This window comes from Aethalodelphis obliquidens, unplaced genomic scaffold (genome assembly GCF_003676395.1).
Source record: "Aethalodelphis obliquidens isolate GAN/ISIS:26980383/991018 unplaced genomic scaffold, ASM367639v1 scaffold31, whole genome shotgun sequence".
In the NCBI taxonomy this organism is placed as follows: Eukaryota; Metazoa; Chordata; class Mammalia; order Artiodactyla; family Delphinidae; genus Aethalodelphis; species Aethalodelphis obliquidens.
The window spans coordinates 20,828,812-20,852,620 of record NW_020837975.1 but is presented as its reverse complement, the minus strand read 5'-3'; the positions used below and the strand labels follow the sequence as shown (position 1 = coordinate 20,852,620).

Sequence of the window (23,809 nt, the reverse complement as noted above, 5' to 3'; positions counted from 1 at the left end):
CTTTTCTTATTATATGCACTTTTAAATGACTATTACTAGAAAAAAATTACAACTGTTGCTGGTCTTAGAAAGTTAAAGTAAGAAATAAATTATGGATCGCTTCTATGATTATATTATTATCTGGCTCACATCCTGGTTTATATTTGGAAGCTTACTTTTTTTTCCCCTCTTGCAGAAATACTATCTGTGTTTCCAGAAACTGGGAGCCTTGGGGGAAGAACAGACATCACAATTACAGGGGACTTCTTTGACAATCCTGCCCAGGTTACCGTTGCAGGTAACTAAGTTGAAATGGCTGAAAAGAGTTCATAGATTTAAATGCCATAGGAGATGATGTATCTCTTACGGCCTGGAAAGGATGGGGGGAAGCAATATTTGCCTCTTCCGACTCATCATGGGATCCTGTTCTGAGGTCTTTGACCTGTGTTTGAGGCTGCAGGGCTTGGGGGGTGTTTTGGTCCTGCAGCTTGGCAAACATGTAACAGAAATAGGGTGTCCTGCTGCAGACACACTCACAACTCAGGGGCAAGTCCCTCAGGTGTCCCCATCTTGGGAGGGAAGAGAAGGAAAAGCACAGCTGCGTCTTCACAAAGGTCTACTTCTAAAAGGTGACCCCTCTCCCTCCCCTTAGCTCTGTCTGAATAAGTAAGAGTGGGCAGGCTTTTGCTATGCAGATTCTTCTGGAATGCCCCCTTAATGAACCCTTTTGTGGAGAACAGTCTAGAACCTTTTGTTCTGCCTAGTGGGATGCTCCTCTAGTTGGTGACACCAAGGATGCAGGAAAGTGTCCTCACACTCTCCTGTCAATTCCTCTCCCCAGCTCAGTTCATCTCCAGTGAACGACATGGCAAGGCACTTTCTTCCTGATTATTCTGAGCAGCCCCGTGTTCCACTGCTCTGCCACTCCCCCTTTCTTGCTTCCTTCCATTGAGGTGACAACTTTCTCTCTACTCTCCACTTCTGGCCCTTTGCCTGTCTACCTCAGTGTGGTCCTCTGTCCCGCCACATCTGTATCTCCACTGATATTGACATCTGCATCTAATTTAAATGTTCCCCTCAGGCATTCTGTGTGATATTAGACACGTGTCTCCCAGGAGGATTGAGTGCACCACCAGAGCTCCAGGTAAAGGTGCAAGACTCTCCGCTCCTCAGGCAGGTAAGGAAGTCTCCACGGCTGGTCTATGATATGTGGTCGGTCTTAGCTGTCTGACTGGCTGCTCATTGAGCCTTGGGTCCTGAGTCAGAGCTTTCATTTCAGAGAGGCTCTTAGCTTTACTCAGATGCTTGGCAACGCCCTGCACTCCTAGCCCCAGCCAGCTGAATGACCAATGCGGTTCAGTGGAAACCATGATCCAGGAAGCCTAACTGCCATCAAGACGTTGCTATAGTGACCGGTGGAAACCCCTGAGCGGCCTCCTCCATCCTCTGGGTCACTTGCCCTCTTGCCTACTATTTAAGAAGACAGAGCTTCAGACCATGTCTTCTATGTTCATAGGACAGCTTTAGACGAGGCGGAGGGTGGGGTGCAATGGGGTGCATATTTAAATGTTGTTTCTTCTCCCCTGTGGGCACTGTCTGCTACTCTGAAAAGTAGAGATGTATTGTGATGGGGCCACCAGGTTACCCCTGAAGTGGGCAGAAATGGAGGGGGCGAGGGGCCAGGTTCCATCTGTCCTTCTGTGTTTGTTTAAACCTTCTACTCCACGGCTGCAGATTGCAAGTGCACCGCGGGAGCACTTTTCTGGAAAGCGTTAGAACAGGAGCTCGGGCTTAGTTAGGGACGAAGGGCAGTTGGCGTGCTGGGCAGCCTGAATCACAGGCCACCAGTTGGGAGCCCTATGTGCCCCGCAAGGGCTGTCTTCACCGTTAATCCACAGGCAGGGAGCTCGTCTCCTGAATCTCATCAGGGGAGAAAACTTTATAAAGAAAGGCCATTCGGGTGTGAAAACACATGCAAAGCTTTAGCTGGGAATTCTCCAGTTCCCCGATCTGCGGTTTTTACTCAGGGAAGGCTCCCATGCAAGGAAACAAAACTACTGTGTGAAGCAAGTGATGGAGAGAATGCGTTTCCAGAGTCAGGAGAGAGGGCGCCTGCTCTAGCTACTGGCGTTGCGGTAGAGGAATTTCCTGAACACAGCTTTTCTTGATGGTTGATAACGTCCTTTCTGAAGCGCTTTTGAAATTTCTTCCATGGAAGTGTGATGGGGCGGGGCGGGCGCGCAGCTGTTAGCAGGAGACCATTATCGCGAGACCCTTAGTGCGAGACCTTGAGTGCGTGCGAGGCAGTGAGAGGTCTGGCCCCGCCAGCGGCGGAACTCGTGGCGGTCCGTGGGACAGAGTGCGGTGAGAGGCGGATCTCGACCTTCTCTCTGGGGCCCGTGGGTGAGCTGGGGGGGCCCCGGGACAGGCTTAGGGCTGTGTCCTGCAGGGCTCCAGAGCCCTCGCCTCGGCCGCGCGCTGGCCGGGCCCAGGCCTTGAGGCGGCGGCGAACCTCTCCCCACCTCTGTGAGCTACTGACAGTGGCAGTCTCCAGGGGTCCCAGTCTGAGGGACCTCAGCCCCCGGTTGGGAAGCCTTAGGAGCCACAGGGCCGGCCGGGTCCTGGGCGTCTGGCTCCCTCAGTGGTGATGGCTGGGTGGGGTCTGGGGATCTGGCCCTGAGCGTGCCACCAGCTGAGAGCTGCCTCGTCAGCCGGCTGGGGCACTGGTGGGAGGGCCCAGACTGGGTGCTGGACGAACCCTTCCAGGCAGGGTAACCAGCCCGCCAAGGGACCCCCTCCTCCTAGCCTGGGCTTGGACCTCGGAGGGAGAAGGTGGAGCCTTGGGACCTTGCCCTTTCTTGTCAGAACAGAGAATAACATTTGTTTGGTAGAGATGTACAGGAACATCGGTACTTGACCGTGACCTGACTTCAAGAACAAAGGATCTGACACCAAGTAGTGTGCAACAGATAACCGCGCCCCTCACTCACCTCTCGTATAAAAGGGCTTTGCTGAAGGCTTTCGGGGAGTTTGGGTTTTTTTTTTAAGGCATGAGCCACCCCTCTCCTTGCATGGCCCTGCAATAAACCTTCCTCTGCTCCAGACTCCGAGGTTTTGGTATTGTTTGGCCTCACTGTGTTGGGCACACGGACTTGCGTTCCGTAACAGAAGGACAAAGGATCCTGTACTGCAGTGGTTCTCAATGGCCTGCAGGGGGCACTTGGCAATGTTTGGTCCTTACACCTGGGATGGTGGTGCTACTGCCCTCTAGTGGGTAGAGGGTGGAAGTGCTGCTAAACATCCTTGAATGCACCGGACAGCCCTCACAACGGAGTTATCCAGCCCCAAATATCAATACTGCTGAGGTTAAGAAACCTCAAATAGTATGTTAAAATATGCTTTTATTTTTATGCTTATTCCTTATCTGTTTTCCCTTCTTAGGATTTAACAAGGAATAACAATAGTAGTTTAAAATAATAACTACTCTACCTATCCTTTATTGAGTACTTACTATATTTCAGGCTCTTTGTGTATATATATTAAACTCCCTTAGTCTTTTTCCCCTCAGAATTGTCAAACTGACTTTATTTCTCTCCCCAGCTTTACTGTGATATAATTGACATATAACTCAGCTCCCTTAGTCTTTAGTGCAGTATCTCTGTTTACTATTGGCCCCATTTTGATGGAGGAGAAAACGAAGGCATGAAGCAATTTGCTCAAAGCTACACATCGACTAAGTGGCAGAGCTGGACTCTGAACTCACCCATGTGTGATTCCAGAGCTCTTACCCTCACCCCAATTAGTAGCCAATATTGATCGCACATATGCCTTCGCTCTGAGGGTTTGTTTAATATAAAACACAAATGAATAAGTACGACATCATTTAGAATGTTATGTAATGTTCTAATAGCCTGTCACGTGATTTGCTCCATGGCTACAAATTGAGGCCATGACCTGTGAAAAATTTAAGGATTGCCAAATTTCTGGGACTCAGGGTTTTAGGGAATAGAATTCCCAAGCTGAACTGAATATTAAAAGAGACTGAAGTCCAGTCCTGGCTTCACGAGCCTTCATTTGCTCTTTTACATTTTCTCATATCCAGACACTCACATTAAAAAGAGCTCCTTCGTCTTTTCTGAGAATATTTCCCCTTACCGCTCCTTGTCAAGTCTCTCCTTCTAAGAACTTAAATCCTACATCAAGCAGTAGTTTCCACTTTCTAGAACATTTGTATTATCTGTAGAACATCTCACATGGCTACTCCATCTGTGTCTCAGTTAACTCACCTTTTAGATAGTTCCTGGATCATCTTCACTCTGTAATCTGTAGTAAAGCAGTTCCCCTGCTTGGGGGAGAAGTGCCCTCTGATGTTCATGAGGCTTACGTGTCTTACAGGCAATCGAGGGCTTCTCTTTGAAGTTGGAGACGCGGCTGAGGGCTTGGACCTGACAGAAGCCACCCCTGGGTACAGATGGCAGATTGTCCCTAATGCCAGCTCTCCGTTTGGATTTTGGTCAAAGGAAGGGCAACCTTTCAGGTATGTTGTTGGCAAAGTGCGGGTCCATATCACAGGTGTCTCTACTGGCCTAGGTGAGGCTAGGAGACAGGTAAGTGAGCAATGAGATTTCCAGGGGAAAGTTTAAAATATCTACTAATTCAACAGCAACAAAGTTTGACCGCTGTTCTCAGCTGATGTTGGTTATGCTCGTGGACCACAGGCCCTTTATGGGTACACAGTAAATTTTGATCAATAGGTAAAATTTGTATTTTCTACAGCTTAGTTTGAAATCTGTTTTGGGGAGGACTATTCATGAGAACATTGAGCCGGATAGTCTAGGAAGCTTGGTAGAGAGCGGGGCAAAACTTGCCGCAGGAACGTGGTTAAGAGGTGAGACTAGTATCTGGATGATACTAAAGAAAGACTCGAGAATTTGCCCTTTGGGCACATGAGGGAGCAGAGGCTGGGCAGCCAACAGTTCTGTGGGAACAATTATCCAGTGCCAAATGTCAACCAGATGGCTGGTATAATAGCAGGGGAAACTCCAGTGGGCTCTGGAGACGTTGTTTTCTATAGTGGTGACTGCAGTGTGATAAAGTTTTTCCTGCTTAGTTTAGTTTTGTCTTTTTAATCTCTTCAAGGATGTGGCCAAAATTTCTCATATTTTAATGTGGGCTTAAAAATATAGAAAGTTAGAGAATTGTGGAGACACAGTGTACTCTAAAGGTGTGGATTCAGGTGACTGACTCCTTTAGGTGTGATGGATCTCTTCTCCTTTTGAAACTCTTCTCAAAGAGGTTGGTCATGACTCCTGAGTGTGAATTCCAGCCAACCTGTGACCTCTTTCAAGGATTTGGCCATTTTATTGAACTTTATTCTTTTTGGCCATGTGACACGGCATGAGGGATCTTAGTTCCCCAGTCAGGGACTGAACCCATGCCCCCCTGCAGTGGGAGCACGGAGTCTTAACCACTGGACTGCCAGAGAAGTCCCTTGGCTATTTAAAACTTCAATTCAGTTGTGAAATGGAAGGTTTTGTTCTCTGTTCAGGGAATTTCAGACATTGAAAAGCCAAGTAGGGAAGGAAATCTGAACAGAGTAGAGTTTCTATTGTCTTGGAAGCCATACTAATTAGATATCTAACCACCAGTATACATGGTTTTAAAGTGGAGATATATATATATATATATATATATATATATATATATAAAATTTGTGGCACCTAGTACTGTGTCTTTGTCATAGTTTTTGAGGCTCATCAGTAGTGTTCAAAGGAAAACCTTTCAGCTATATTCAGTGTGTGCAGGAGTGTCAAGGAGAGTCAGGCCACCTCAAAAGACAAAAGAACATTTGGACTGTCTGGTATGACCTGTAGGGTATGTCTGTCTAATTGCCATTTTGAGGAGGCACAAACCAGACAGTAGCTCTTTCCATTCTTTCTGCCATTCGTTTCTATAAAATTCAAAATTTTTAAATGAAGAAGCTGAAATATTTATTGATTGAAAAATTATGATAATGATGGACCTTTACATAGTTACTTTCAAAACTATTATCAGAAAAGATTCTTGGTATTCTTGGTATCTAGACCAAATCAGCACAAACTCTGATTGGTGATCTCTCTTTATTTGTAATAATGAGAATAATATTTAGTATTGATTGAGTTCCTACCGTGCACCAGGCTCTGCACTGGCTGTGTTAGGTGGGTGATCTCAGCTAAGCCTCCAGGCAAACCTACGCTGCGACTACGACTTTCCCAAAGACGACAGGATTGCTCAGGGAGTTGTGCCAGTGCAAAGAGATGGGCTGAGATACTGAGCCAGGCAAGCACCACAGGAAAAGCTGCATCCAGAGGGCTTTGGCCAAATACATGGCACAAGAGTCAGGTGTTTCCTCCTTATTGCCATAAAGACAAACAAGGTCCAAGGGCACCATTTTTTGGGTCAGTGATTCCGGACTTGGTTGCCCTCACTTCTTTGTCTGTGTTCCTCTGCTTTCCAGAGCGCGGCTCAGTGGGTTCTTTGTGGCCCCAGAGACAAATAATTACACTTTCTGGATCCAGGCTGACAACCAGGCTTCCCTGTATTTCAGTCAGTCGGAGGACCCGAGGACCAAGGTATACACCTCCCTCTCGTTTTCCTTCTTCTGGTCCCCAGTCCTTAATTCCTGAAAAAAAAAACCAAAAACTTACAATGGAAGCTCTCATATTCTACTGACAGTTGTAACATGCCATTAAGCAACCAGAGATTTTTTTTTTAAAAAATTGAGATATAATTGACATGATTTTAATTGTTGAAAAAGAGCTTGGCTGAATGTGTTGGCATGTTTATTGAGGTCTTACTGTAAGCTGGGCATTATGCTACAGCTGTTATACACCTTGTTTCTAACCTTCACAGCATCTTGTGAGCTATGTCCCTTTATCTCTGTTTTCCAGATAAGGGCAATGAGGCTTAGAAGGATTGTATGGCCAGTCCGGGGCCACTGGGATAATAAGAGGCATATTAAGAATTCAAACCAAGATTTGTCTGACTCCAAAACTTGCATCTTTACCACTAATTCTGGGTAGGGATGTAGTTAGTTTTATGCAGGAAATTTCTGATCAGCTTTGAAGGATAAGAAAAAGTGTTTTAACAAACAGCCAAAATTAACTAGTGCCATTGACAAAGAAACACAGTATTTCCTCTCAAATGATGAATATAATTCTATGAAATTGCTTTGGTAGTTGGCTAGAGAAACATCATAGATTATGATGCAGTCAAGTAACATTTAGGTTTCTCAGAGGACTTCATACAACTTTACCCACAGCATCATGTAAAGCTAGGGTTTCAGGTTGTCTGTTCCAGCTCTGAACATGGACCATCCAGCCTCATCTGAATAGTATGTAATTGAGAAAGAGAGAGAGAAGAACGGCTGGAGAAACATACACAGGCACAGGTCCTAACTTGTTGGAAAAGGCCACCAGCCCTCAAATTCCTGTTAAGTAGCTGTCTAGACACTTGCTGTTTGAAAAAGAGACCCAGAAGCTTCATAGTGCTGGTCCTGATGTGTTGATTGGGGTGCAGGTGAAAGTGGCCTCCATCGCAGTGGGCACTGCTGACTGGTTTGACTCCTGGGAGCAGAATGGGAGTGAAGAGACCTGGCAACAGAAGGCCCCCAAGCTGGAGCTGCTCGGGGGAGCCAGGTACTACCTGGAAGCAGAGCATCGAGGGAGAGCCCCCAGCCGCGGGGTGAGGATTGGTGTCCAGATCCATAACACCTGGCTGAATCCCGAGGTGGTCAGCACGTACCTCCGGGAGAAGCATCAGATCCAAGCCCGGGCCCAGAGACTTCCGGAAATCCAGGTCTCCGTGTCTTCCTTGTCCCATGGGGTTAGGTTCAGGGGGTGAACTCTGCGAGGAATATAGTCCCGCCTAGTGGAAGGATCGCTGGCTGGGAGCCAGGAGACTTGAGCCGTGATGGTAACTCTGCTGCCAAAGAGATAGGGTATCCATCGAATAGGGTTGAGAGGACTTTTAAAAAAACTGCAAAGTCTTATTGTTGATATGCCCTGATTTATGGATTTAGTTCCAGGAATTTAAGTTCCTGGTAAATCTTCCTTTGGAAACATATTCCCCAGAGAGGAGATAAGGTCATCTTAACACCCACACCCACGTATGCATGCCTGTGAGCGTACACATACGAGATTTCATAGCTTTTTGACCCATTCGGGTCCTATTTCCCCGTATATTACGTTTTCTAAGTCTGCTTTGTACGGGTCAGGGCCTTTGGGTCTCTTGGTTGCGCCCCATATTTTGGTTGGACAAGTTTGGTGTCCTTTCTTTTTTTAAATTGAAATATAGTTGATTTACAATGTTGTGTTTGTTGTACTTTTTGTTGTCCGCTTTTCAGTGTACAAGGTTGACTCAGTATGGACTGTGCCTCTTAAAGCTTACGGTATAATAGTAAAACATGCAGATAAAGAACCACAGAGCAAAGGAGAAAACAAGTAATATAAGATGTTAGGTCTCACCCCATTACAAAAGTGGGATGTGCCCAGCAGGGAATGCAGTAGAAGCAAAGCAGAGGCTGAATCAGCCTCTGAGAGGGTGTGACACGCATGGGGCTGCTTCTCCCTCCCAGGCCACCCCTGGGAGGGAGCTCGGTGAGAAGAGCTGAGAGTGAGCCCTTCAGTGGTGACATTTAGGTGTCACATTCTAAAGAGAAGGAGGGGGGCAGGCATCAGTGGGGAGATAGACATGTATATTCTTCCAAGAAAAGTTTTCATTACGTGATGACACTTGTGTTCTCCAGATAGTTCTAGAGGATAGTGAGTTTAAAAATTGAAATTGTAATACAAAGGAAATAACAAACCAGGGAGGTATGTCCTGTGTTTCTAGGTTGTCTCCCTGGTTCAATGAGCACATGTTCTTTAACCCCGTCACTCTTGACTTTTCAGATGCTGATGGTGTCTGGCACAGGGAACTTCTCCCTTACCTGGGACAATGTCTCTAGCCAGCCAATCCCTGCAAATGCCACGGCCCATCAGGTGGGAACCTTCTTCACTTAAGCAGAGGTGGGGGAAGTAAAGGTGGTCTTTCTGCCCATGGTAGGAACTCCTGGTTGTTTTTCTTTCTTTCTTCTTTTGGCCACACTGTGTGGCTTGTGGGATCTTAGTTCCCCCATCAGGGATCGAACCTGGGCCCTCGGCTGTGAGAGTGCCGGGTCCTAACCACTAGACATCCAGGGAATTCCCTGTTTTTCTTTTTAACAGATTCAAACAGCCCTTGAGGAGTTACTTGCAGTTAAATGTAAACTGGAACCCCTTTCAGCGAACATCCTACTCCGGCTGGGATTCGAGCAAGGTATGATCTCTGGTTTGACAAATTCCTACCCTCTTTTTCCTCCTTGTCTTCTTTCTTTCTTTCTCTTCTTTTTTTTTTTTTTGTCAAAGGGGAACAATCTTCATTTCCTCTCCCAGGTGACTCTGTTAAGAGTCAAATGAAAATATGGAAACTGGATTCGGACCCTGAGTGCTTGGGAGGGAGCTGTTTGGTGTGGGAATCAGAGAAAGAAAAGGCATCCCTCCCGAGCTGTCAGGTGGAGCAGAGTTAGAAACCTGGATGCCGGGGAGCTGGAATAAGGAACTGTGTCTCATGCCGTACAGTGGGAAACGGGCAACAGACATAGCAGGGAAACAGCAAAACAGTGCAAATCTTGCTTAATTCAAATTGCATCTCAAGTAAAGGAATTACATATAAAACAGTAATCTAACAAATTCTAAAAATGTGAGGGTATGTTTTAAAAATACTAAGGTGGACTAAGTTACAGTCAACACTCTTTACCTCCTTGCTTCTCAGTAGTTTTTCTGTGTCATGGTATACATAGAAAAAGGTAATAGATTTTCGATGCTGTAGGGCAGACACGATGGGTTTCTCATGTCTAGAGCCTTCAGGCTGGGGGGTGGGCCGACCACTTCGATCCCTGCCCAGCTCACTCAAGGGCTGAGGGGTCAATGTCATGGCGAACCCATAACCCATTCCCTGTAGACATGTTGGGAAAGTCTATATAACATTTACACCCATCGTCCTATTTTGTTTGAAATGCATCCAGGCCTAGAAGGTTCCAGCTCTGATGGGCACCTCACCAGTGGGACAGAGCCCTTCTGTGGGAGATTCAGCTTCCATCAGCCTCGACACCTTGTCCTGATACCCGCGGCTGCCCAGAAGGGCAACCGGCTAGATCAGTACACACATGTAAGTAGCAGCCTTCGTGCTTGCAGGCGAGGTGGGTAGGGAGGGATTGGAATTATTCTCTGGGGTTGAGCCTGGGGAAGCACAAGAGAGTGATTGCTGTGCCTTGTAGGGCTTTTCGGGCTGAGATGCTAGGTTTCAGGGGTGAACAGACACCTCTGGTCCTCCCATTAGCTAGTTGCTGCATGGAAATGCCTTTCTATTAGCTGAGACCTACAGAAGTTTTTCTACACTGTAGTATTTTCTTTGCTCTCCAGGTATGAGCGCCGATTCTACAGTCAGACTCTGGTTTTGAATTCTGACTCTATACCCTGCATGCCCTCCATGTCTTACTTTAGTTTACTCATCTGTGAAATGGGTAATAATGAGGTTTGGCTTTCAGGATTTAGGTGAAGAGTATATGAGATAATCCAGTAAAGTGCTTGGGCAGTGATTAGGACTCATTTAAGGATAGTTTGTATTATTTATCATAGTATTGTTATTGATGGATAGACTGACACATTCCTTCAATACCCCTTATATCTTTGTGTCACTAGCTCTGCTGTCCTTCATAAAAAATTGCAGCTTACTTGCCCTTTGGGAACCAGAGTGAACCTTCTTGGGGTGGCTAAACTCATGGTAGTTGTTTTAAGTCCTTTCCTAGTTGAATGGCAGTGGGAGCCAGGACTATACGGTTCAGGACAGGGCACTGCCCGACTTCCAGCCTTTCCTCTACAGCACAGGCTCCCAACGCTGGGTAGTGGGGATTTTGCCCCATGGGGAGAATTGGCAGTGCATGGAGACATTTTTGGTCACCAAAACTGGGGAAGTGTTTGTAGAATCCAGCGGGTAGGTTCTAGGAATGTTGCTAAACGTCCTACAATGCACTGGGCAGTCCCCCTCACAGAAAAGCATTATCTAGTCCCAAATGTCAATAGCACTGCAGTTGAAAAATCCTGCCATATAATTTTACTTAACTCAGAGTTAGAAGCCAAGGATGCTGGTGAATTAGGGTTAAGGAGTGAGGTTCAGAGAGGTACAGTGACTTGCTCAAGGTGGAACAGGTATCTGGGTCACAACAGGGGGTTTCTATTGATAATTGAGATGCTCTAAAATCCTCGTGGCCACGCACAGTGTTAGGCATTGAATAACTCTCTGTTGGATGAATAACAATTTGCTCTAAACTATTTGTCTCTCCAGCTAGACCGGTAAGCTCCAGGAGGGCAGGAGCAGGCTGGCTGTCTCTCTGAGCACAAGGCAGGTTCTAGGGAGTGGATTGTCCTTGATAAACATTGCTTGAATTGCTGCTTCTTAGTGACAGAGCTGAAGGACTTCTTGTTTGGTGTCTCTAGCTGTGCCTTGCATACAAAGGCCACATGAATACGATCCTGACAGTGACAGTGTCCTTCACAATTGGCTTTCAAAACACCGTTATGAAGAACGTCACCTGTGACTGGAGTCTTGTGGGGGCCAGCCCTAACAGGTAGCTCATCTGTGGACAGGTGTGTGGGAATTCTGCCAGCTGGGATGATTAGCTTTCCTGGGGACAGTGGCCTATGGGAGGTACTAACTGTCTCTGATATTGGGGACTTGGATACTAACTTCAGCTCTGAACACATTTTATTTGGCAAAGAAATTTGATTTAAGAGCAGTTACTTGTTACGAATCTAATACTCCCCAGAAGGAGTCTGACATTTCTCATAGGGATAGAATCATAGACCACCATATTTGGAAGAGATTTTAGGGAACATTCCTTGACGTTACAGATGAGAAAAATTGGGGCCCTGAGAATTTGTGATTCACCAAAATTCATTCAGCGAGTGAACAAAGATGCTGGAATATAATTCAGCATCCTGATCTCTTGATTCAGCTCTCTTTCCACATCTCTTAAGGGTTTTGTAAGTGTTTTTAAACTTAAATGAGTCTGGAAATGTCCAGAGTATTAATCTTCCCTGATAGTAGAGCCCAACAGGTGATCTGCTTAAGACACATAATCATATTGTAATTTGAAAGTACTGCTGACATTGTTATGAATGGATGGTGGACTTAAACGTGATTCACTTGTGTTGCATCCCAGCCAAGCTGAGCCCATCTTGGATGGATGCTTGTACTGTGGCAGCCATGATGGATTGGGTCTCCTGACTGCATGGTCCTCAGGCCCAGGTTAGAGAACTGGGGCTCTCAGGAGAGAGAACTGCGGTGCTCACAGGAGGCCTGTTTCTGCTCTGCGCTTGTTTTCAGCTGGCAGTTCGCCTGCACCGACCTCTGGAAGACGTGTGTGCATCGCTCCGCGCAGCTCCAGCCACCTCCCGCAAACTCCCCAGTGCTGGTTCATCAGATTGACCTCCTCCCTTTGTCTCCGGAGATGGACGTGTTCTATGTGGATGAGATTATTATTGCAGACACAAACCTAACAGGTGATTATCAAATCCACTCTCCTCCACGGACCTGTCCATCAAATGCTGTCTTTGAACTTTTCTGGAGGGGCTGCTTTTCTGTTAATGGTGAGAGAACATATGATTCTCCTTCTTTCTTGCCTCGATCCTGGAGAGAAGATGGAGTTGGAATTCTGTGTCCTTGGCCCCCATATCTCTCTAACTAGTTCCTTTTTCCCCTCCTATTTATTCCAATGCTTGTTCTTGCTTTGGGTGTCTGTGATCTTACCCCAATTTTACCACTTTCTTGCTGAGGGCCCTTGGTTTTCTCATGCATAAAATGGGCTTAATGAGGGCCCTACCCTATTGGATTACTATGAAGAATAACTGAAGTATAGTGTAAAGCGCTCATCATGGGTCCTGACTAGTAAGTGTTCAATAAGTGTAATCAATTATTAGTACTATTATCATTACTGTTGTTAGGCCAGCAGGATTTCTCCATCTCTCCATCTGTTAATATCTGTCATACAAAGTGCTATAAGGGACACAGCAATATCTGGCCCTGTAAATGGGCCACAAGTCTGATTTACAATCCTTAGGACAGACTCGGTGGGAGTTGGAGGGTCACCGCATCCGCATGAGAACAGCCTTGTCTTTCCTTCTCCCTATCTGGTTCCTCTCACACATCACTCAGAGCTGAGGCCTGGCCCCTCTCTGCACAAAGTCCCTTGACCTCTCTTGGGTGCAGTGCTCTCACCTGGCTTTGCTTGTCTTAAGGGCAAGGTGCTCATCAGGGGTTCTCCTGAGGCCACGTGTGACGCACACCCTGGGGACAGACGCACACCCTGGGAACAGAAGCCCAGACAGATGGTGTGGTTTGCTCGCAGGGCCTCCAGGCTTCCAACTTTGTTCCCTCTCTCTTTTCTGTCAAATCCCTTGTGACTCTGGGGCTCGGCTTTCCTGCTTCTCATAGCTTCTCTGTTTTTCTCTCTCCAAGGAGAAAAGTATGGAACAGGCATTTGCATTCTGATTTTCAAGTGTGCAGCTTTTTAATCTTTTGCCTGGAAGTTGTAGAGCTGGGGGCAGGGGAGCGTGGAGCGTGGAGGTGGGGGGTGGGGTAGGAGAACTCTCTTTCAGCCCTGAAAATACATCATCTTTGATACTCTTCAGAATTCCATCTCTTATCTGTTTCAGTGATGTGAGTGTTTTGGGGGTATCTGGGTCAGAATGTGTCATTGCTTATTTCAAACTCTGTGTTCTGACACACAGAAAATAATATTCAAATGGTGTGCTGGGGTAACCATCTGAGTTTCTTGGTGCCCAAGACAACTGGCTGGGGCCTTTGGTGACCCCAAATGCTACCCAGATTCCCAGAGCACTGAGGGGATCATTACAGCGTGCACTCGAACCCACTGACTGGACTGGGAAACTCAGGACTGGATAATAGGTGTCATTTCCCTTTATCCTTCCCAAACCCTCAAGGCCCAGGATCCAGAATCCTTTCTCACTGCCATCACCGCTTTGCCACCAAATGCTCCAGTATCTGGAGCCATGTAAGGGTGAGGTGGGAGGGGAGCAGGGAGGCAGAGACAAGAAAGATGGGAGATGGCTTGGGTAAAACCGTCTGATTCCCACTGTCCAGTCGTCCTGATGGCCACAAGTTTCCTGTGAGTATTATTTAATGGTAACATAAACTCTACACAGTAGGGCTCCATAGTCATGGTTAATTGTCTGACATTTATCTGATCAGCTTAACACTTGGTTATATTCTCCCACCGAATGTCCTCTATGAAAGTTCTTTTCATCTAGTGGTAGCTCCCAAATATTTCTCACTTAATTCTCAGAACCCCATGAGATGGTCCTGTGATCCCCACTCTATAGATGAGGAAACCAAAGCTGACAGGATACTAAGTGTCTTGCCTCAAATCAGCTGGTATGTGGGGGATATTGGAACCCAGAGATGGTTGACACCAGAGCCAAACCTTCAATGACTCCATACTCAGCTGAGCAAATAAACATTTATTGAGCCCTTACTCTGTGCCTGGCATTGTGCTCAGCATTGGGCCTGCAAAGACTGCCTCGATTGTACAGACTTAGAAAAGAAGCTGCCTTTACATGGTGCCTGGTAGGAGGAAAAGAGGATATTAAACTATATTTGCTGGTCATTTAAACCTGCCATCTCACTAAACTCTCCCTGCCATGCAGACTGATACCTGTCATGAGTCCCACTTTATCAATGAGAAAACAGAGTCGTACAGAGGTTATAGTGATTAGCCAAATAGTAACCCAATAGAAGCGGAAAATAAGGATTTGAACACTGGTCCATCTTAAAGCTTGCACTCTCTCTGCACACATGTTGACGCCATGCTGCGGATAAAACTCAAGTACCTCTAGTATGTGCTTTGTGTGTTCAGTGTTCCCAAGGGGGATCAGCTTGTGTTCCTGGAGCTACCAGTCTTTGGGAAGAAAAGGAGGAAAGGGAGCAGTCCACACTGCCGTAGATGAGCTGTGTGTATGTGTGGCGGTGTCGTGGTGGGAACCGCCAATGATACAGGCAGTGATGCTTGGCTGACTTGGGGCTTATTGAACTCTGCTGTGCAATTAGTCATCGTCTCCGTATACCATGACCTTGCAGTTTCCTTTTGCAACTAAATTCCTACTTCCTCTTCCTTTTCTCTTCCTGGCAGCAGGTAGGTAGGAATCTCTGCTTTAAGTGTATGCTGGGATGTGAGTAACTCAGCCTCTCCAACGGGGACCTTCCACACAGCAGGTCTTCCATCTTGATTTACTTGATAATGATTGGATCATTGGTCTCTAGTTTCTCAGGCTGACTCTGGAACAGCTCGCCCTGGCGGGAATCTGCTGGAATTGCTCTCTGTGGTGGGATCCCCTCCTGTCTACAATGTGACCTCCTGGTTGGCAGGGTGTGGCTTGGAGCTCCCGCTCATCACTGCAAGGTAGGGAACCATCTTTGCTCACCTATCCTTGCTTAAAATTGTTAACTGCCCTTAGAAGACACAGAGGTGAGACTTTTTATCAGGAAAAGCTACCTGCCGTGTTGCTCAAAGCAATAGTTCTGAGTCTTAAGAATGCCGTATCAGACTTACCTGGAGGTTGTGTTAAAACACAAATTGCTGGCCCCTAACCACACCATCATAGTTCAGTACGTTTGAGGCAGGACCTGATAGTTTGCATTTCTAATGAGTTCCCAGGCAATGCTGATTCTGTTGATCTGGGGACTACATTTTGAGAACTAGTTCCTAGTGAATTTGTTTACAGGTAGTTGTGTTTTTATGCTTTTCAGAGGTTCACATTACCACTGTTTGAGAGGAAAACCTTGTTCCTCTCCTTCCATTCCCCATATATTAATCTTACTGGAATCATTTGAGGCCAAAGGAAATAGCCAAAGGAACAAAACCAGCCAGTTCTAAGAGCTCACCACCAGATGGCACTAGAGCGCCATAAGCATTGGTTCTTCAATAATCAAACCTCTCTGGCCACAGTTTACAAAGCAGTAACTAAGAATCAAGTCTCCTCCAAGCTCTTGGAACACATGTATGCTGTAATTTGTTCTTTTAAATTTTCACTAAAATCCAAGTAGGATGGGAAGAATTGAGATGTCCTGTCTTTAAAATTTCTTTTTTCCTCCCATCTCTTTCTAACATGTTTCGAAATGAGTTCTCCTACTTATACTATGCTTTGGACAGTGTGTGAAAAGTAGGCAAAGAAACCTTGAATCTGTGCTCCATTTTCCTTGACTTAGTGTTTCATGGGCCTCTGGGCAGGACAGACATGGAAATCATCAATAGAATGAAGGAGGGAAAGAGCTTCAGTGGTGGAGAGGGAGCTGTCAGATTACCCAGCCCGTGGTCCTGTGCTCTAAACCTACTGAATTATGTAGTTATTAACTCTGAAATGATGGAGTGTAATTTAGGTCCACACTTAGAGGGGTCCTCACAACCTCCTTTTTTTTTTGGCCGCGTGGCATTTGGGATCTTAGTTCCCTGACCAGGGATCAAACCCGTGCCCCCTACTGTGGAAGCGCAGAGTCCTAACCACTGGACCGCCAGGGAATTCCCACAACCTCCCTTTCTGAGTTTTCCTCAAGTCCCTTAGTTCCTTCTGGAAGCCTCCAGCTTGAGCAAGTCAGGACAACCTTCAGAGTGGCCCCCAAAACAGATAGTATCTTCTGTATGGTTTAAGTATGCACATCAATATGTAGCACTTAGGTGATATTATTGATTGAAATCACACGTTTGTTGTTGAAAATTAGGAAAATACAGAAAAACACTTAGAAAAAGTTACAAAGCACTCAGAATCCCTCTGCTCAGAGATAGCTTCTGTTAATGCATTGGATCCATATTCTAACAACCTTTTTCCCCAGGCAGTTTTTATATGCATATATACATGTATATGTTTACTTTTTAAATCTCAGATTGGGACCACACATAAGACACTATATTTGTAACATGCCCTTTTCACCTACTGGTATAAATGGAATATTTCCCCATTTCATTAAGCCTGCTTCTAGATATGGTTTTTAATGGCTGAATAGTATTCCATCTCATGGTGTGTCATGATTTATTTGACTTATTTATTGTATTAAAAGCAGGATTGGTCAGGCAGTGTGTTTGCATACAGGTGCTGGATAAGGACTCCACTAGATGGAATGGCCTGTTTCTGCTGGGGATACTGAGTGCAGAGGATCTGTGGACTAGGGCCCAAGTTTTCATCTGACTGTGCAAATGGGTTCTCCTTCCACTCTGCATCAGGACCAGAGCTGTGAGGACCAGAGTCATCACTCTTTGCTCTGCATCCCTGTGCTTCCAGGATCAATAGAGGGGAACTGTGGAATGCCCTAAAGAACCCTCATATTTACCTTACATTTCCTCTGCTGTGATGGGAGAGGGGTGCCCAGTACTTGGGAGCTTGAGCTCATGGTCTGGAAACATGGGAGACCGCTGGTCTTTGAGATGGAGCTATGTTCTGTCTGGAGCAGCTGCTGGAGGGTCCCCATGGCTAATGCTTTGCTTCTGGTATGTCACAGCTCTGTGCCCACTGAAGGAGCAGAAGAAGGATCCGGGTTGGTCCAGGTGACAACACAGAGACTACAGAGGGCAAGTCCACCTTTAGGAGGACACTTTCGCATCCAGCTTTCTCACACAGTGATTCCTGGTAAAGGGGCCATTGGGAGTGCAGTGTTTCTCATTTGACAACACCCTGCCAGGCAGGGTGACAGTCTTAAAGTTATTTTGTTTTCCAGTGTCTGAGAATGACCTTCTTAAAGTTAAAGATCTGGACAATAACAACAGCATATCATTGTTAATATGATCCCAATCTTTCAGTTTTGTAGATGTGGAAACTGAGTGGATTAGCTTCCTGGGGCTGTCATAGCAAATTATACAACCTTGGTGGCTTAAAATGACAGAAATTTATTCTCTTCCAGTTCTGGAGGTCAGAGTCCACAGTCAAGTTGTTGTCAGGGCCACTCTCCCTCCTCAAGCTCTAGGGGAGGATCTGTTCCCTGCCTCTCGCAGCATCTGGTGGCTGCCAGCATCCCTTGGCTGCGGGCGCATCACTCCAACCCCTGCCTCCCTGGTCACACTGTCTCTTCCTCGTCTGTGTATGAGTGCGTTTAGGGCCCATCTGGATAATCCAGGATGAACTCCTCTTCTCAAGATCCTTAATCACATCTTTTGCTTTATAAAGTAATGTTCATAGTTTCCTGGGATCAGGGCAGTGACATATCTTTTTGAGGGCCACCATTCAGCCCACTATACTCAGGCTTGCCCAAAGCTCATAAAAATAGTTGATGGCAGGGTCCAGGTATGAACTTGAGTCTTTGCTTCTCAGTTCGGTCCTCTTCTCTCTGGAGTTTCCTAGGCCAAAATCCATGGTAGCCACGGCCCTTCCAAATTAAACTCCACAGTGACACCACATGATATTGAGGATTTTAGGAATCATAACACATGTAGAAAGAGCTTTCAGCTGCGATGAGGGTAGAACAGTTTCTAAATCTTCAAGTACATACACATCTCACAAAGGACAGGATTAGACGTGATTATAATATGTTATTTATTTGGTAAAAACATAGGGGAGTCAGAAAGGAGGCTCAGGAGAACTCAAGAATGGCTGTATAAAAATTGGCACATGGGCTTCCCTGGTGGCGCAGTGGTTGAGAGTCCGCCTGCCAATGCAGGGGACACGGGTTCATGCCCCGGTCCGGGAAGATCCCACATGCCGCAGAGCGGCTGGGCCCATGAGCCATGGCCGCTGAGCCTGCGCGTCTGGAGCCTGTGCTCCGCAACGGGAGAGGCCACAGCAGTGAGAGGCCCGTGTACCGCAAAAAAAAAAAAAAAAAAATTGGCAAATGGTCCAGGAGTCTTCTGTCCTCAAGCAGAAAGATGGTGGACTTGCAAAGAATCTTCTTGGCTGGAGGAATGGAGTGGAGTTTTTACTCTAGTAGGGCAAATTAGGAAAAGTTGATGGCCCCTGGGCTATTGGAGTCTGATAAGTGGGTGAATAAGTTCATCAGAGCCCTGCCTCTATGAAGCCCACTACTGTGCTGTTTCCCTTCTCACTAATGAGAAAGCTGCAGCCTGTCTGTAGAGAGACTTTTCCTGCTGTCATATCCTGTTGCTGATATTCCTTACATCACTGCCTGTAGAACAACTGGTGGGAAAGCCAGCCTTCACCTGGCCATTTGAAATGGCCCTCAAATGACATATAAAATCTTTTCAAAAAAGATGAGAATTTTGTTTGCATTTTGGAAATACAGTGGTATTTCACCAACACTTCAGGGCAGTGTGGGATTCAAAAGGAAAGCTCTTGAGTAGGTAGAAGGCAACCTGGGTTTTAATCTAAACCCCTCTCACTTGGTTGACAAGCTTCTGAATCACACTGGGTTTCATTTTCTTCATCTCCCAAGGAGGTATTAGGATATTTAGATGACCCGCCTCACAGAGATGTTGGGATACCTAAGGAAATGGAAACTTTTGGTAAAGCATGAAACAGCGTTCAAACACAGCAAGGCTTAAGCCCAAAGTGCTGTTATTTCTCTGCGGGGATGTGAGATGGGGAAGCAGGTGGTTGGGCTTAAAGGAAATTGTAATGGAGAAACCGAAGTTCAATGCCAACATTCCTCAGCTTGGTTGGCTAAGTTTTTATGGGTGTCAGCTGCTTTGTGCCTTCCCTACTCCTTGTGAAAGGTGGCCGGCCAACTTTTCCCTGTTCACAGGGCCAGCTAAATTTTTCCGGGGAAAACCCAATATTTAATTAGACTTTCAGGGATTACCAGGGTGTCTGGAATTTACATTTTGAGTTGACATTTGAGATAAGTTTGTCTGATGCGATTGTGTTCTCTGCTTGAGAGATGTGATGCTGATTAAAGGGACCATGATATAAAAAGTGAGCACCTACTTATATTTGCCCTAAAAATGGCTTAACTGGACTGAGGATTTTCTTGAACTTGATGGTCTCTGCATGTGTAGTAGGCATTCTGATGTGTATTCTCTGCTGTCTTGATGATGAGATGCTGCAAGGTGGACTAATTAGTGTCCTGTACGTTTTATATCATGACCTTCTCCCACAGCTGTCCCTGTGCACATCTCAGCTAGTCACCTCCAAAAGCTCTTACAAACCAACGCTGATGACTTCACATCTAGGTACCTTAATGTCAGTGACTTCACTGTGACAGAGGATCTAAAGTCTTGCTATGAACATGTGTGGACTCTCTCCTGGTCCAACCAGGTTGGGGACTTGCCCAGCTTTATAAGGGTATGTATGGTATCCCTTTTGGTTTTGTGGATTTAGTGCTCTGGAGCAATTTTGTGAAAAAAAATCAGAATTATATGAATGAAAACTGTCACGATTTGTGAATTTTGTTGGAATATTCAAGTAAAGGGGTTCAATGATCTTTCTGAAAGTTTTCAAGACGTATTTTATATCTCATATTCCTGATAAAGCAGTTTAAACCCAACATCACCTTTTCTAACTTGATGTAGGTAGAGAAGTTGTTGGTCAGTGTCCAGCATACAAAAATTCCACATCTGTTATTGCATAATTTAAGCAGATGTGATTGACTTAGATTATCATGGAGGCAGATGGCACAGCAGAAGGAAGTTTAGGAAAGGATTTGCTGTCTTTGGATAATGACAAAACCAGATGCTCTTGCATATTTAGGGTTTTAAAAAATAATCTAATGATCATCTAGCGTTTGGTTTTATGAAGTGAAACCCGAGATGAAATTTTATTCTTGTTATTTGGTATTGCAGGTCATCTGGTTTTCAAACAAAATCCTTGGGTAGAGATGGAGGAAGGATAGGAGTCATCTCATGGCACTTGTTTCCAGACATTTTATTTTAATATTTTGGATTGAAAACTTGTAAAATAGAAAAGCACATGGAAACAAAATATCTCAAGACTTAGAAGATCAGTATAGTGTGCATTTTTTTGGGTAACTCTACTTGCATATAAATATTCTTCTAGTCTACTGGGGCTTTCATTAGCCATTACTTACTATTAGGTTACTAGATTTCAAGCCCCTGTCTCTCCATTTTCACTTTGCAGCTATCTGATTATCTTAAACAGAATGTGAAAACACCCTTTGTTATTTGTTTTAAGCAAGATTAGACTTGATTCCATGGCAGAATTCACCAGAACTGTAACCATCTTAGGTATCTGATGAAAACCTAACGGGAGTTAACCCTGCTGTAACCACTCGTGTGGTATATGATGGTGGAGTCTTCCTTGGACCCATATTTGGAGACATGTTGGTCACTGCCAACCAGTACACTCAGGTGAGAGCGGATGGGCCACCCAAAGTGAAATACTAGTTTCAGGTCTACTGCAGCCCCTCCTGATTTGTAATGTGGACCAATCCTAAAGGTCAGCTTTCTAATTCACAAAACAGAGAGAGCTGTGGCTGTGCTTTTCTACCTCCACAGGGTATGGAGAGTACACTGAAAATATAAGTGCTTTGTAAATACAGCATCCTGTTATTATAATTATTGATGCTACTATGGTACCAAAAATAGAGAACCTCTCTAGCTACATATGACTTATACCTCCACACAGTGGCCTTGGAAAGTAAATGAGCTAAGTCAACCCCTTTTCTCTTTAAAATGTCCTTTGCTATTTCCCATCTGCCCATACTCTTGTTATAAGTCATCTGCTTTTAATTAGAGACAATTTTGAAACGCAAAACTATAAAGAATAATATAACCAACACCTGGGTACCCAAACGAGGATTAACAATTGCCAACATTTGATGTATTTATTTTATTTTATTTTTGGTCTTTATGAATAACGTGAAACACTACAGATGAAGAATTTCTTATCACCTGTGCCTTCATGCCATCCCAGTACCCCTTCCCTTATAAGCAAACACTATCATAAATATAGTGTGTGTGCTTTTAATCCTTATTTTATATGTAGAGATTCGGAGTTCAATCTTTTTCGCCTTTCTTATCTCCAAGTATTGTAGAGTTCTATTAGATTAACCTTAGTCCCAGTGAGAGGAAAAGACATATAATTTATTCTTGGGGACCTCCCATTTTAGGGTAAAAAAGACCCCAAGCCAAATGTCCAAATACACTCTGATCTTCAGTTACACATCCATGTAGCAATGGTAGAACAGAGGTGCCTACTTCACTGGCATTTACCAGCAAAGACAGGGCTTTTCACAGGAAGTAGGTACTCAGTTGAAAATATAAAGTGATAAAAAGTTCTCACTCAGTTTGAATTTACTTCTATGTGACAGAGAGGGAATTTACTCCAGATTGAACATATTTAATTGCAAAAATGTTAGGTTTCCGCTTATTTACCATCGTTTTAGAAAAGCCTAACATGTTTGGAGTCATGCTTTACAATTTAGGGTCTATTACTGGAAAATAGAAGGAAAAAAAGAGAATAAGTGAATCATTAACACATTTTAATTTGGGCAAACTTCACAAGTACTTTATTAATACGCTGGAGCATATGAAACATGTACGTTTGCTTTTAATGCTTTTGTCTTTTCCAGGTGGTTGTGCGAGTGAACGACATACCAGCTTATTGTTCAGGTTCCTGTTCCTTCCAATACCTTGAAGGGTCAACTCCCCGGGTCCACTCTGTGTGGTATGCCCTCGGTATGATGTGCACTTGGCATTGAGATGGGCGTGAACTTTATCTTTTATTTTTTTTTGAAGTATAATTGATTTACCATGTCATGTTAGTTTCAGTACAGGGATTCAGTTATATATATATATATATATATATATATATATATATATATATATATATATACACATGTATGTATACATGTATATATATATGCTTTTTCAGATTCTTTTCCCTTATAGGTTATTACAAATATTGAGTATAGCTCCCTGTGCTATACGTTAGGTCCTGATCTGTTTTATATATAGTAGTGTGTATATGTTAATCCCAACCTCCTAATTTATCCCTCCCCCACCTCTTTCCCCTCTGATAACCATAAGTTTGTCTTCTATGTCTGTGGGTCTATTTCTGTGCATGAACTTTAGACTGAGAGTGACTTGTTGGAGGCCGTGTACCTGGTGATGTGTGGGTAGAAGGTGTGTCCGTTCATGGGGTGGGTGTTGAGTGATGCAGCAGAAGGTGAATTTTTTAGCCAATCTAAATGAAATGGTTATGATTTGAAATTGTGGATTTTTTTTTTTTTTTTAATTTCTTGGCTGCGTCGTGTGGCATGTGGGATCTTAGTTCCCTGACCAGGGTTCGAACCCGTGCCTCCTGCAGTGGAAGTGCAGAATCTTAACCACTGGACTGCCAGGGAAGTCCCGAAATGGTGGATTTTTGATGACTTAAAATGTTGGGCTTCCCTGGTGGCGCAGTGGTTGAGAGTCTGCCTGCCGATGCAGGGGACACGGGTTCGTGCCCCGGTCCGGGAAGATCCCACATGCCACGGAGCGGCTGGGCCTGTGAGCCATGGCCGCTGAGCCTGCGCGTCCGGAGCCTGTGCTCCGCAACGGGAGAGGCCACAACAGTGAGAGGCCCGCGTACCACACACACACAAAAAAATGTTGTATTCTCTTTGTCCCTTGTTTTGAAATTTTCTTTATTTTTATTTTTTTCCCCATTTTTTGTTGACTAGTGATTTCTCATCACTAGTTTGAGAAAGTTTAAGATGAGGGCTCTACGCTATTAAAATCAATATAGATTCCAATACATGAGTCAGCATTTAATTCCTTGAATTTTGGGAGAGGAAGGTGAGAGGGAATGAATATTTGATA

The 23,809-nt window shown here is 45.0% G+C and overlaps 1 protein-coding gene across 1 annotated transcript in view; it reads left to right on the top strand.

The window, feature by feature from the left end:
• PKHD1 (PKHD1 ciliary IPT domain containing fibrocystin/polyductin) overlaps positions 1-23,809 on the top strand; it is a 404,235-nt gene that overhangs the window by 19,504 nt on the left and 360,922 nt on the right. Inside the window, exons 11-25 of the mRNA XM_027126840.1 lie at positions 176-277; positions 1,061-1,156; positions 4,375-4,516; positions 6,476-6,590; positions 7,537-7,815; positions 8,910-8,999; positions 9,225-9,315; positions 10,064-10,206; positions 11,535-11,665; positions 12,424-12,599; positions 15,376-15,514; positions 17,605-17,732; positions 20,149-20,333; positions 21,233-21,355; positions 22,579-22,684. Of these exons, the coding sequence (XP_026982641.1) occupies positions 176-277; positions 1,061-1,156; positions 4,375-4,516; positions 6,476-6,590; positions 7,537-7,815; positions 8,910-8,999; positions 9,225-9,315; positions 10,064-10,206; positions 11,535-11,665; positions 12,424-12,599; positions 15,376-15,514; positions 17,605-17,732; positions 20,149-20,333; positions 21,233-21,355; positions 22,579-22,684 (2,046 nt within the window). The remainder of the gene's footprint in view (positions 1-175; positions 278-1,060; positions 1,157-4,374; positions 4,517-6,475; positions 6,591-7,536; positions 7,816-8,909; positions 9,000-9,224; positions 9,316-10,063; positions 10,207-11,534; positions 11,666-12,423; positions 12,600-15,375; positions 15,515-17,604; positions 17,733-20,148; positions 20,334-21,232; positions 21,356-22,578; positions 22,685-23,809) is intronic.